The sequence below is a fragment of the Physeter macrocephalus genome, chromosome 1, assembly GCF_002837175.3.
Source record: "Physeter macrocephalus isolate SW-GA chromosome 1, ASM283717v5, whole genome shotgun sequence".
NCBI lineage: Eukaryota > Metazoa > Chordata > Mammalia > Artiodactyla > Physeteridae > Physeter > Physeter macrocephalus.
The window spans coordinates 48,495,063-48,509,715 of record NC_041214.2 but is presented as its reverse complement, the minus strand read 5'-3'; the positions used below and the strand labels follow the sequence as shown (position 1 = coordinate 48,509,715).

The window sequence follows — 14,653 nt, the reverse complement described above, 5'->3', positions numbered from 1 at the left end:
GCGGCATGTGGGATCTTCCCGGACCGGGGCACGAACCCGTGTCCCCTGCATCGGCAGGCGGACTCTCAACCACTGCGCCACCAGGGAAGCCCTAAAAATTTTTTCTTTATTTAATTTATTTTTGGCTGCGTTGGGTCTTCATTGCTGCACGCGCGGGCTTTCTCTAGTTGCTGTGAGCGGGGACTACTCTTCATTGCTGTGCGCAGGCTTCTCATTGCGGTGGCTTCTCTTGTTGCGGAGCACGGGCTCTAGGCGCAGGCTCAGTCGTTGTGGCGCACGGGCTTAGTTGCTCCACAGCGAGTGGGATCTTCCCGGACCAGGGCTCGAACCCGTGTCCCCTGCATTGGCAGACGGATTCTTAACCACTGCGCCATCAGGGAAGCCTAAAGTAAACTTTTTAATTAAAGCATAATGTTCATTTAGAAAAGTAATTCAATATGTACAACTGGATGAACTTTCAACATGAACAGAATCATATATTCACTATCTAGTTCAAAAAATAGAAATTACCAGCACCCAGAATCCTCCCACAGGTAACCACATCCTGACTTCTACCATCACAGATTAGTGTTGCCTGTTGCTAAATTTTATATAAATGGAGTCATATAGTATATATTCTTTGCTGTTTGACTTCTTTAGCTTAACATTACATTTGTGAAACTCATTCCTGGTAGGTGGAGCAGTGGTCACTCACTGTCATTGCTGGATGGTTTTCCATGGCGTGCAAATGTTACATCTGTCCTAACACTGATTGACTCGGGGTTTGCTTCTGGTTTGGGGCTACTATGAATAGTGTTGCTATGTACATTTTTGTGTGTGTCTTTTGGTCCATATAAGTATGCATTTCTCTTTGTATATACCTAGGAGTAAAATTTTTGTCTGAGTGATAGAATTATGGGGTCATTTTGTCGTTTGTTTTTTTTGTTTGTTGTTTTTTTCTTTTTAACATCTTTATTGGAGTATAATTGCTTTACAATGGTGTGTTAGTTTCTGCTTTACAACAAAGTGAATCAGTTATACGAGAGAGTGGCATGGACATATATATACTACCAAATGTAAAATAGATAGCTAGTGGGAAGCAGCCGCATGGCACAGGGAGATCAGCTCGGTGCTTTGTGACCACCTAGAGGGGTGGGATAGGGAGGGTGGGAGGGAGGGAGATGCAAGAGGGAAGAGATATGGGAACATATGTTGTTTGCTTTGTATTTACACTTTCTAAACTTGTAAAACAAACATGTTATAATAACAGAAATAATATAAAAAGTAGCTGCATTTCCCAAAGTCTTTTCATTGAAACAAAAATTCAACAATGTTAATAGATATTCCTGCTAATAGTTTCAAGGCTAAGTAAGTTTAACTTGTTCATGGCAGCGTTGCTCTGAGACAAAAATGTTAATGTTATCTGATGAATCTCTTATGCTTGGGTACTACACAATAGTGTGCATGGCTTCAGGGATTTATAATTTCCAAAATCTGTTTATGCCTCAAGGAGCTAGTATACTGAGAAACATTATTTGCAAAATGCTGGAATGGGAGATGAAAAAAATGTAATACATAAAAATAGGTTACAAAAAGGCAAATAATTCTTATCCTAGGTGGAGTGTCCAGAAACAAGTCTTCCCTGTATGACTGCACACTCAGAATTTTTAATGCTGCTTTAAGTATCTTTTACTATGAATTTGAAGCTCTCCAAAATGTGAATCCAAGAGTCCAATCCCTTGGTACTTCTGCATTCTCCCTGCTACATTTGAAAGTTAGCTATTTGAGTGTCTTCTATGATCATAACACTGGATTTATATTATACGGTTTAAAATCATGCACATGGAGAGATGTCCCTGGACCCAGAGGGTTTTGCACCTCAGGTAGTCTTTGATCCTTTGGACTGACTCCAAAAAGCAACTTATTTTGTAACAAGGCAGGATAAAGCAGATTCAGGCTAGCGTCCAAGAGAAGTGCTAGTCAGTCCTACAAATTATGGATGCTTGTCACCCTAGTTCAATGATAAAAATGTAACAACCGAAGGGTTTTACCAAGGGCCAGATTTATTCACTAGTATTGCCAGCTTCCTAGCACATTGCCGAAGATGCTCCACTGCCAAGTATGGCAGCCAACCTGGCACTCTGACAGAAGGGTGTGGTTTGGACAAAGAGAGGCTTGGGCTTGAATTTCAGTTCCACCACTTGTTCAGCTCTGTGGCTTTCTTTGACAGTTTCCTTGGCTGTGAAATAGGAATGATAATACCTCCCTCGTAGGGTTGTTGAAAGTTAATTAAGCTTATATGTGTGCAAGTGCCTGCCCAGTACTGTACGAAACAGATAGCAGGGTTCTCGATAAATGGGGTTATTCCTTCTTCATAAAATGAAGCATAAGCATTGGCTGGGCTACAGCTCATCGACTTCCATAGACAGAATGTGTTCCCTTTCTCTGCTCAGTTTCACTCAGTTGGATGCTTTTGTTATCCCTCTTGTCCCTCCCCCAGTTCTTTTCCCTGGTACCATAATCTCTCCTCTTTCCCTCCTCATATCATCCTGCTTTTCATTCCTAAAGAACAATGCTTTAACTAATTCTTGATAATCTGTTAACGGATAAAGTTTAAGGTACTTTACCCTCCTTGGTATTCAACCAAAAACACGTGAAAAAATAAGACTTAAGGATCCTGGTCAAGTTTCAGTACCATCACGGTGATGGGTGAGATGTTTTGCTTCGAGGAACTTTTTGATATGCCTCAAATTCATTCTTTGAGAATTTATTTACTGAATACCTACTATGTGCCAGACTTTCTAGGACTGGATAGCACTAGGTAGTGTACCATTTACTGAACAGATTGGTCTTGTTCTTTTACTTTTCCCAAACAACGTTAAAATCAGAAATACATTCCTTAAAGAGTCAGCATCTCAGGTCTGCTTCTGGATATTTCCACAGTCAAACAGCACTCTCGAAGTAAAGAAGAAAGCTATTAGACAAAGATATCAGTTACATAAGATATCTGGGCTAATGTGTGCTTAGCTGTTCTTAAGTAGGGAACGGTTGCTTTTTGTTAGTTGGCACACTAAAAGATGGAATATTTTCAAAGTTCTGATTTTTAATTATCACCTTGGGTAACCTACAGGTCTTTTCTGAAACCCCTGTAACTTGAAGGCTTTCCATCTTAGATTTTTCTGGTGTAAGTATTTCTCGTACTTCCAGCCCCGTACCATCCGAGTTCCTAGCTCTTCTGAAATGCAAACAGTGGAGTTAGGAAAGCCACTGCTATCTTATTTCTTTAGGTCTGAATCTTATAAACTCACTGAGTCACTCGATCCAATGACTCTAAAGAGATGTCTAATACAACGTAGCCATACGCGCGCTAGGATCACATCACATTCCGTGGGTGAAAGTCAGGAGAATGACGGCATCTAATGCTCCCCCAAGATGGGGTTTGCTTAGAACAAAATGCTTCTTTGAAAGCCCAAACCTAATGGTACACCCTTTCAAAGCCCAAGTACAGCATTTTTAACTATATGCCAATCATATGCTAATTATGCTTTCCATATTACATAATTTAGTAGAGTAGTTGAGAGGCCTGGTCTATATCACCTAAAATAAGGGAAAATGTCCCTTCTATCTGTACAAGTAATTAGAGACATCACCAGAGGATCAGCATAGCTTGCTTCGCCAAAACCAATCAAAATAAACTCCTCCAAATCAAGGCAAACAAGATGAACCTGCTATAATTATAAGTAGAAGTTGAAGACCTTTAGCCTTTATCTGTCTTCTCAGTGGTGATAATACTCAGCAATGTGGCAGTCATTAATGTCTTCTGCCATCAATAAACACCTGCTACTTTTGGTGCTTAGGTATATTTTTAAAAGTAAAAATATACTTAGAAAATATTTGGAGCAATTAGTCTCAAAAAGCAGAGTTAATAATCTTATTATGATATTTACTATAGAAATGCTGAAACCCAACAGGCTACATTGATGGTAGCTTTCTTCCCTAACTTGAGCATATACTTCCAAAGAAATATTGATATAGCAAAGTAAATTACATTGAAAACATTTAATAGTCATTATCTGGAAAACCATTTATTGAGTTTACTGAATTTTTCTTCTTATTCTTTGCCTAGCAACTTTGTATATATTTATGATCCATAAAAGCTAACACAATAAGAGGAAGGGAGAGGTAAAATTGCAGACACTGAATCTTGAATTCACATATTAACTTCTTTAAATGCTCACTGAGTTAAAGATTAGCACCTCTCCCCTCACCTCCCAACTGAACTTCAGTGTTGGAACAAGACATGATTTAAGTGGAAACTCTATTGAAACTTTGTCAGGTATCTAGAAGTATAGTTTTGAGTTTCTATCTTCTTAGTTAAATCAATCATTTATTGATTAAAATACCTGCTGTGTTTAAGTGCAATGAAAGGTGTGACACATCAGGTAAACTGTTTATTAAATAGCAAAGGGATGCATATAAATTGCTTTTTTACTGAAAAGCTTAGCTCAAAACTATACTGCACAAGGTGTAAACTCAAGGCAGAGACTACATCCTCATAACCTTGAATTCTTAGGTCCTGAGTACCTAACACATAGCAGGCATTTAATATTTTTTTGATTGCTGTAATAGGGAGACATAAGATCTAAGAATAAAAATTCTAAAGTAGTTAGGATAAATTCCCATGGAAGCTATTCAGAAAGCTTGATTAAATAAAGGCCTTTATTTTGACAGTTAATGGAATTGACTTTGATTTCTACAATTTTTCATTTTGGCTGGTGCCTGCCATGGGGTGGAAATTAAGTCTTTAAATGTAATAAATGCATGAATAAAGTAATATTACAAACGAGACAAACCTTGACATAGAAGCTTTTTAAAAATTGAAGTATAGTTGATTTACAATGTTGTGTTAATTACTGCTGTACAGTGAGGTGATTGTTATACATATATATACACATGCTTTTTTTCATATTCTTTCCCATTATGGTTTATCACAGGATACGGAATACAGTTCTCTGTGCTATACAGTAGGACCTTGTTGTCTATCCATTCTATATATACAAGCTTACATCTGCTAACCCCAACCTCCTAATCCATCCCTCCCCCAACCTCCTCCCCCTTGAACCACCAGTCTGTTTTCTATGTCCATGAGTCCACTTCTGTTTTGTAGATAGGTTCATTTGTATCATATTTTAGCTTCCACATATAAGTGATATTATATGGTATTTGTCTTTCTTTTTCTGGCTTACTTCACTTAGTATGATAATCTCTAATTGCATCCATGTTGCTGCAAACGTCATTATTCCATTCTTTTTTATGGCTGAGTAATATTCCATTGTATATATGTAGCACATCGTTTGTTTTTTAATTTATTCATTTTTGGCTGCGTTGGGTCTTTCGTTGCTACACGTGGGCTTTCTCTAGTTGCTGCAAGCGTAGGCTACTCTTTGTGGTGCGCGGGCTTCTCATTGCAGTGACTTCTCTTGTTGCGGAGCACAGGCTCTAGGCACACAGGCTTCAGCAGTTGTGGCATGTGGGCTCAGTAGTTGTGGCTCGTGGGCTCTAGAGCGCAGGCTCAGTAGTTGTGGCGCACGGGCTTAGTTGCTCCGCTGCATGTGGGATCTTCCTGGACCAGGGATTGAACCTGTGTCCCCTGCATTGGCAGGTGGATTCTCAGCCACTGCACCACCAGGGCCACTGTGCCACCAGGGAAGTCCCTGTACCACATCTTTATTCATCTGTTGATGGACATCTACGTTGTTTCCATGTCTTGGATCTTGTAAATGGTGCTGCTGTGAACACAGGGGTACATGTATCTTTTTGAATTATACTTTTGTCTGGCTACATGCTCAGGAGTGGGATTGCTGGGTCATATGGTAATTCTATTTTTAGTTTTCTGAGGAACCTCCATACTGTTTTCTATAGTGGCTGTACCAACTTACATTCCCACCAACAGTGTAGAAGGGCTCCCTTTTTTCCACATCCTCTCCAGCATTTATCTGTACAGTTTTTAATGATGGCCATTCTAACCGGTGTGAGGTGGTACCTCATTGTAGTTTTGATTTGCATTTCTCTAAAAATTAGCAATGTTGAGCATCTTTTCATGTGCTTATTGGCCATTTGTATTTCTTCTTTGGAGAAGTGTCTATTTAGGTCTTCTGCCCATTTTTCGATTGGGTTGTTTATTTTTGTCGTTGTTGAGTTGTATGAGCTGTTTGTGTATTTTGGAAATTAAGCCCTTGCTGGTCACGTCTTTTGCAAATATTTTCTTCCATTCTGTAGGTTGTCTTTTCATGTTTGTTTGTTTTTGCTGTGCAAAAGTTTGTAAGTTTGATTAGGCCTCATTTGTTTATTTTCATTGGTATTTCTATTGCCTTGGGAGACTGATGTAAGAAAACATTGGTACGATTTATGTCAGAGAATGTTTTGCCTATGATCTGTCATAGAAGCTTTTTAATATGGCAATTATTGCAATAATTACTCTGTAAATGGAAGTTATTTGACAAAATCCCAGAAGGGAAAGCTGCACTGAAGTTCAACACAATCACTTTTATCATAAATATATGCTGCAGGAGGTTAAACAGGTCAACGTGTCTTCAGGAGCTGAGATGCTTGTGATCTATGTACATTTTCCCATTCATGGTGAACCTCTGCTTTAAACTGTTGATTTGCATTTATATTCAACAGCTCCTTTATTTGTGATTCTTTTAGGTAAGTCAGTATTTTCATAAGAATAAATCAAGTTACGTTTACTAGAGGGTCTTCATGCTTAGAAGGCTAAAGACCTCAGTGCCTTATGTACAAGGCAAGTGAAAAGATGAACGTGGATTTCCATTAGTTAACCCATCTGACTTTGAATATGTGGTTTTATTCATTTGAAAATTTGAGACTGAAGAGCTTTGAAAACTGAAGTTTAAAAAAAAGAGATGGCTATATATTTTATAGCTTGGCTTCTATTTAACACATATATCTTTATTAAAAAAAAACCCCTCAGAGCCCTTAAAATTATTTACCCCTTTTCAAACTTGTAGAATATATGTGTACTTTGAAGATGTAAAGACAGAGTAAGTACAAGAGCAAAAATCCTCAATTTAAGGAGGAGCAAACAGAGGTCCGTGAAGTTAAATAACAAGGCAGGAATACTTAGCTGACCAGGTTCAGAGCCCAGATTAGACCCTGGTCTGTCTGATTTACAAGCTGGCACCTCAAGTTCAAGGTAAAGAAAGGCTTCACTGTTCTGAACTAAGGTCCCAAATATGCCAAAATTGTATGGCCGCTAGAGAGCTAATTAAGAAAAACTATGTCTAAATTATTTCCATGTTTCAGAGTTCTCCTCCTCTTTAGATTCAGAAGTCAGTTGAAAGCTGTGACCCGAGACATTTTTGTTTTCCCTCGAGAGGAAATGCACAGTTGGAAGTTCACAAAAACACCTTTCCAAGAGGCAGCAATAAGGTTTTCATCTTTTTAAAAAGCTCTCTTGTCCCAACGATTTGGTGGCACTTCATGCCCTCAAGTATGCATGTTGGTGATAGTTAACTACCTTTTAGCCTGTCTCACAAGCCAGGCTATCAGTGACTTGAAATCAGGGGCCCCAGTTTTATTTTGAGCCCACGGCAGAGCCTCGTACAGGGTGGCGGAGTGTGGCATGGATTTCCATCCAAAAGCAGGACAAAGTCAAGCCATCTTCCTCTGCCAGACCGTGCTGCGGCTGTGTGGGTAATTTTCTTCCTTAGAAAGCTTTGATGTGAATGACATGATTCCTTGGTGCGTGCACTGGGACATTAAAGAATTAAACGTACTCTTAGAGACAGAAGGCACAGTTCTGGACAGAAGAGAATTAAACCGGACAGTGACATGTCCTTATTGTTCAGAAAAGAGAGAAGGTCAACAAAGAGTAGACTCGGAACCCTCGGCCCACCGGGCATTCTTTCCCGGGAACGTTCTCTGTGCGTCCCGTATCATTTAAGTTCTTTAAAAGCAGTTTTCTTGAAATACTCCGGGTCTCTTTCGCGGTGAGGGGAGGGAGAGGGCGGGAGGAGATGGAGGAGGGGAGGTCTGGGCAGAGGATTCTTCCACAGCAGCGTCCACTCGGGGCCTCGGGAGGCCGGGGTCACGGGGCCCTCCTTGCATCAGTGATCTGCAACGTCCCGCCTGCGGTTTACAACCGCTCTTTAAAAATACTTTCCCTTTGGGACGGCGGCTCCCGGCTGCTTCCTGTCCCCTCCCCGCCCCCTCCCACGGCCCTGGGCAAGGAAGGGCCTGGGCTTCGCCCTCAGGGCTAGAGTAAACGGCACGCTCGGAGGATTAAAATCGACCCAAGGCCAAGTCGACCTTTTCCCTTTCCCGCCCTCAAACGACCCTTGACTGCAACCCCTGCTCTGCCTTCAAACGGAAAACCCTCAGACACACACGCAAACAAAAAACCCCAAGTCTTCCCTTCGGTTGCTACCCGCAATGACGTTTCCCTCTCGGGTCCCGCCCCTCCGGCGGCTTGGGAATTTGAGATTGGCCGAGAGGTTGGCCGACGGAGCGCCGATTGGGCGCCGCGGCGTGAGTGACAGCGGGGCGGCCGCCGCTCCCGCCCGCCCTCCCCCCGGCCTCCCCAGCCCTCTCCCGGGTGTGAGTGTGTGCGGTGTTATGCCGGACAGGAGGGAGGCGACCGCGGTCGCGGCGGCTCCGCTTATTGTCCCTCTCGGCGAGTGGATGTGAGGAAGACGGGCTGCGGCGCGGCCGACACAAGCGGCTTAGACGCCGGCGGCGGCGACCCCACTCCTGCTCCCCGAGGGCGGCCTCCGCGGAGCCTGAGGAAGGACAGGGAGCCGCTGCGTCCCCGCCGCGTCCGGACGCCTGCGCTCGGGGCCTCGGCCGGCCCGGCGGGGAGGAAGCAGCGCCGCCGCCCACCGCCGGCCTCCGCGCTTCCTGCTCCGGCGCGCCTCTTCAGCGGCCGCGCAGGCCCGGGCGCCGCGGCCGCGCGCCTCGAGTTTGAGGGCGGCGGGCGGCGAGGCCTCCTCGGCGGGCTCGGCCGGGCGTCCGCCCCGGGGTCGGCGATGGGGCACGGGGGGCGGCGCCGCTAGGAGCGCGGCGGGCGCGCGGTCGGTGCGGAGCGGCGGGGCCGGGCGGCCCGCGGGAGGCGGAGCGGCGGCCTTGGGCCGGGAGCGGAGGAGCGTGCCATGGCCAAGGCAGGCGGCGGCGGCGGCGGCAGCGGCGCGGGAGCCGGCGGCCTCGGGGCGCTGACCTGGGTGGTGAGTGGGGGCGGCGGGGCGGGGGTCCGGGCCGGGGCATTGTTCCCGGGCTGCGGTGGGGGGCTCCGCCCGGCGGATCCTGCTGGGGGTGGGGGAGGACAGGGGGAAATCCGGGCCCCCAGAGGCGCGCCCCGTCGGGGCGTCTGCAGGCGGAACCCCGCGCCCGCCCCTTTTCTTTCTTCTCCGCCTCGGTGGGGGCTCGGGCTGCGGGCGCGCAGCGTGCACTTGAAACTTTGGGGGACAGACCGTGAGCAGGACGGGGGGCCCCCCCGCTTCATCTTCTTTGCTGTTGCGTAGGCTTTGCAGGGCGGTGGGGCAGGAGATGGAGGGGATGGCAGGGGTGCGTGTGTGTCCGTGTGGGTCAGCGGTTGCTCCAAATGTGTCTTAAGAGAAGCCGGGAGAGAGGTGCGCGCCCGTGTGCGTGTGCTGTAAGTGCCACCATGTGTGACGCTCTCGCGTCTCAGGGAAGAATGGATTTGGTGAGGGATGCGGCTGCAGCTGCGTGCACTTCAGTGCCGAGGGTCTCGTTCGGCTGGAAGCGCGCTCTGGATGGCTCTTTCACAGCAGTGAATACCCTGTAGCTGGGCTGTCTGTCACAGGCGGATTATTCAAAGCGCTTACCTGCGTCAGCTTCGCAGGCGAAACGGGCGGGGGGCTGCGTGGACAGTGTCGCCGAGGTGACCCAAGTGATTTGTCGTAGAGTCAGAGCATTTCGGCGCTCGGTTCCTGCTGCTGGCAATTAGTAGAGGAGGGAAGACCTAGAGAGATCCGATTCCCACGGCGGATCGATAATTCACCCGCATTTCACTGGCTCAGCAGAGAGTTCAGTCCAGGGTCACTTCCTACACACACACACACACACGCGCACACACACACACACACAAGCCCAGCTCAGCCAACTGACTAGGCATCCAGGAGAAAAATAAAAAGCCTTACATTTTCCCAGGGGACTTTGTATGCACCCTCCCTTTTCCAAAACACCCAAGGAGACTTTCATATGGGCATTTTTATTAAGTTCTTCATTTTCTCTTTGCTTGGGTGAGGTTTAGGTGAGTTGGGTAGCAGTTCCGCTGTATTGACAAGTATTCCCCATTAAAAAAAAAAAAAACGTGTTACCGCTAACAGGAAAATATTTTAACCATTTATGTTTGCATGCCAAGATGCTTTGCAGACTAACTTGCGCCAGACTGTCATTGTTGGATCTGTCCGAATTTTGTGTATTACTTCAATAATGTAAGTATGAACAGATTAGAGCCAGGAGAGAGAAAACGTCAGATAATAAGTTAGCCGTCCATGTGAACATGGAGGGGGGGGCGGGGGGGAGGAGGGGGAGGTTTGCATAAATGCAAAAGAAGGCCTTTACCCTCGTTACTAAAATCAAACAACTTCGGAAAATGGAGTTAGCCAGATGGTTCTCATTCACTGTTTGGAAGTGTTGAGGCCTCATCAGTGTTTCCTCTGAGGATCTCTGATTCTCCGTAATGGTAAACATTTTGCTCCAAGATTGAATTGGTTAGCTTTAAAATTTAAAAGCAATGTTTTTGTTTACTGTTCCTTAACTTAGTAGATAATGAAATGACCACTTTTTCTTTCAATAGGAAATTTTCCTTTCATTTACAGAAGAAATTTCTTGAAACTTAAAGGGTGTCATTCAATATCAGAAAAATTCATTTGAAACTAAAATTGACTTACTGATGCAATATTTTCTTACTCTAAACCTATATGGGAAATATAGTAAAATAAGAAATAAAAATCACTTAATCTTTTATTTATAAATTGTATCCTCTTGTTGAATTAGAAATTTATTAAAAAGATAATCACTCCGTAAGTCCACTTTAAGATTTGATGCTTGCTTTAAATTTGTCAGGTTATATGAGCATCTTTATGTCCATAATATACACCATTGACCATAGACCGTAGTTTAATTTTATGTGGGGGGGGCAATATAGGGAGGTGGTTATGAGCATGGACTTTGGTATCATATTGATATAGATTCTGATCCTGCCTGACATGTAATCACTGGGACTTTGCACAAAGGGACCTAATCTTTCTAAGCCTGTTTCTTCATCTGTAAGATAAGGTTGCATTGATAATTAAATGAATAATATACATCGCATATTGCTGGGCTTAATAAATGTTTGTCTTTATCGGTGAAATTCAAGAAATACACACTGAGAAGAATAAAGTTGCTTTTACATAAAATATCTTTGAGCCAGAGTGAAAGCAGATTATTCCTTTGCAAGAGTTCAGGAGTTTGTCGCGGAGGTCATTTGTTTCTGAAGAGCGTTAATTTTGCCTGCGTTATTGAAACATGTCATATTGCTACTTGTTTGTGGTTAACAGGAAGAAATAAAAATTGAATCAGTCCCTGCTATCGTTCTTCTTTTTAGGGGGTGGGAGTGGGTAGTGCCATGTGTTGCTGGTAGTAACTTGTGTTGGGATGTGTGCTACAGGGTAGTGTTAACATTGTCACTGCACAGAAGTTTACATTTCTGAAACCACAAAGGAAAGTGGTTTAAGATTTTTAACTTCTCCTTATTATAGTGTATTGGGTTTGTGTTTGATTCGCAATGTCTTAACAAGATACTTAAAAAAATTAAAAAGTGAAAAATATAAGTACTATAGTAAAACTATTTTGAGTTAAAATTGACAACAGCTATGAAAGCTTCTCTGAAGCAAGCAGAATTTCTTGAATTAACTTTTAGTTTGTAAAGCTTTTCTTAAAAAATATTTGTGTATATATATTTATTATTTATTTATTTTGACCGTGCCGGGTCTTAGTTGCGGCGCGTGGGATCTGGTTCCTTGACCAGTGATCTTTCCCAGCATCCCCCGCCGCACTGGGAACCGGGGAAGTCCCTGGTTTGTAAAGCTTTGATTTGTAGACCCTAATAATCTATTTCATTCAGTCAGTATTTTATCATGTTTAAGTGGTTGCAGAAAACAAATTGTTTTATTAGAGTACAGTTAATCACTATGTGAATATTGATCTTTTCCCAGTACTACTCTAATTTAGTAGATTAAGAAAAAAAACCCACTGTAATGGAAAATATTAAGCCTATAAAATTAGGGTGGCCAGAATGGTATAAGGACACTCCCTCTATCATCAAGCTTCAGCAGTTACAGCTCAAGGTCACCCACCTTTCCCCTCTCATTATCTTGAAACAAAGCAAATCCACTTTATCTGTAGATATTTCAGTATTCACCTCTAAAATGTAAGTTTCTTAAATATAAAACTACTAGGGGCTTTCCTGGGGCTTCCCTGGTGGCACGGTGGTTGAGAGTCCGCCTGCCGATGCAGGGGATACGGGTTCGTGTCCCGGTCCGGGAGGATCCTACATGCAGCGAAGCGGCTAGGCCCATGAGCCATGGCCGCTGAGCCTGCGCGTCCGGGGCCTGTGCTCCGCACGGGAGAGGCCACAGCAGTGAGAGGCCCGCGTACCGCAAAAAAAAAAAAAAAAAAAAATATATATATATATATAAAACTACTATTAATATTGGAGTTTTTTTAAAGTAAAATTCAATGAAATATAAAACATACTTTGTTTTGACTGAATATTTTTAATTTAGGAAAAATGACTATATTTAAATATTATTTAAAGATCAGCAGTGAGAGGCCCGCGTCCCGCAAAAAAAAAAAAAAAAAAAAAAATATATATATATATATAAAACTACTATTAATATTGGAGTTTTTTTAAAGTAAAATTCAATGAAATATAAAACATACTTTGTTTTGACTGAATATTTTTAATTTAGGAAAAATGACTATATTTAAATATTATTTAAAGATTTGTATTAAAAACTTTGTTATAGTGGCTTATTGCAAGTCTAAACTCCTCAACCAGACTTTCAAGCCACTTCTTTTATAAACTATGTGCCAATTGAAATTTATTCCATATCATCCTCATAGTTAGATTTACCTCTTCGCTTGTCCCCGGGCATCATGTTTGTTTTTGTCACTTTGCATGCTTATCTTTAAACAGAAATGCCTCTTTCTCTTTACCAGTCTACATCTTAATTACTCTTCAAGGCTAGCTCAGGGTCTCACCAAACGTTTATCATCCAGTTTATACTTATCTTTTTCTGTCACCCTTATGGATCATGAAACATAAATATCTTTCCTTTTAATGTAACTTTCATGTGTGATACTTTTGTTTTAACAATTAGATTATCAACTCCTGGAGTCAGAGACCATGTATCCTTTATAGTTTTTAGCAAAGAGCTGGATACATAACCAACCTCAGTTATTGTTAACCAGTTAGATAATTGACATACTAACTTCCTCAAAAGTCTTCTGTCATTCTTGGGACAAGTGGTTACATAACAATGTTCTTTAGATATATTCTCAAGTAACTAATTGCAGTTACAACGAGAACAATTTTTAGAAACTGTGCTAACTTTAATGAATAGAAGTGGGTGTGTCCATCGTTAGTTTCAGATATGTTTAAAACTTGGGTGGTAGCAACAGTTGCATTTTACTAAGTACGTTAAAAAAATAAGCCTCTTTTGTATTTAAAAAAATCTTAATACAAATAGGACTCAGTTTTAAAGAATAGGTGAGATCGGTATAATTATTCCCATTTGCAGAGAAGGAAACGGGCTTACAGATTAGGTAACAAACGGTTAATCACGTGACTAAGGCAAAGGTGGGATTTAAACCAGGCCTATGTACCTAACCATCATTTACACATTCCCCTGGCTTAAAGACAGTAGCAACCAAAACTGTTTGTCTTTTATACCGTGATATCTTTCCACTAACCTTTTTTTTTTTACTTTCACACAAAAAGCTATGGAGTACACTTCCCTTTCAGGGTGTATGTATTTTGAATAATGTTTTAAGTGTGATGCCTTTTAAGAGTGTGGGCTACGAAATCACTTCACCTGGTTTCATAACTCAGCTTCTTCAATACTAGCTTTGTTAGCTTACATTCTTCAGACCTCAGTTTTCTTGCTGTAAAAAGGGAGTCATTAGTAATGGTGTCTACTTCATGGAGCTTTTATGAGGAATGAGAGTACTCATATAATTCCCCAAATGCTTTGCCCATGGTAAGCTCTTAGATGAGTGTGTACACACACACACACACACACACACACTTGTCTTCCCCCTCTTCATTTTTAAAAAATCAGGGGATCTGGGGCTTCCCTGGTGGCGCAGTGGTTGAGAGTCTGCCTGCCGATGCAGGGGACACAGGTTCGTGCCCCAGTCCGGGAGGATCTCACATGCCGCGGAGCTGCTGGGCCCGTGAGCCATGGTTGCTGAGCCTGTGCTCCGCAATGGGAGAGGCCACAACAGTGAGAGGGCTGCGTACCGCAAAAAAAAAAAAAAAAAAAAAATCAAGGGATCAGTATTTTCACTTCCTTTTTAAATTTTATTTTATTTATTTATTTTTGTTTGTGTTGGGTCTTCGTTTCTGTGTGAGGGCTTTCTCTAGTTG

The 14,653-nt window shown here is 42.7% G+C and overlaps 1 protein-coding gene across 4 annotated transcripts in view; it reads left to right on the top strand.

The window, feature by feature from the left end:
* Positions 1-9,119: 9,119 nt before the first annotated feature.
* TOP2B (DNA topoisomerase II beta) overlaps positions 9,120-14,653 on the top strand; it is a 66,861-nt gene continuing 61,327 nt past the window's right edge. For 3 of the 4 annotated variants that reach the window (XM_024115155.3, XM_007114400.4, XM_028490334.2), the window contains exon 1: positions 9,120-9,218. In XM_024115155.3, coding sequence (XP_023970923.2) covers positions 9,147-9,218 — 72 coding nt within the window. In that variant the 5' untranslated portion in view covers positions 9,120-9,146. Of the gene's footprint in view, positions 9,219-10,684; positions 10,703-14,653 lie in introns of those variants that run through there. The other variant, XM_055080489.1, reaches the window with a different exon arrangement.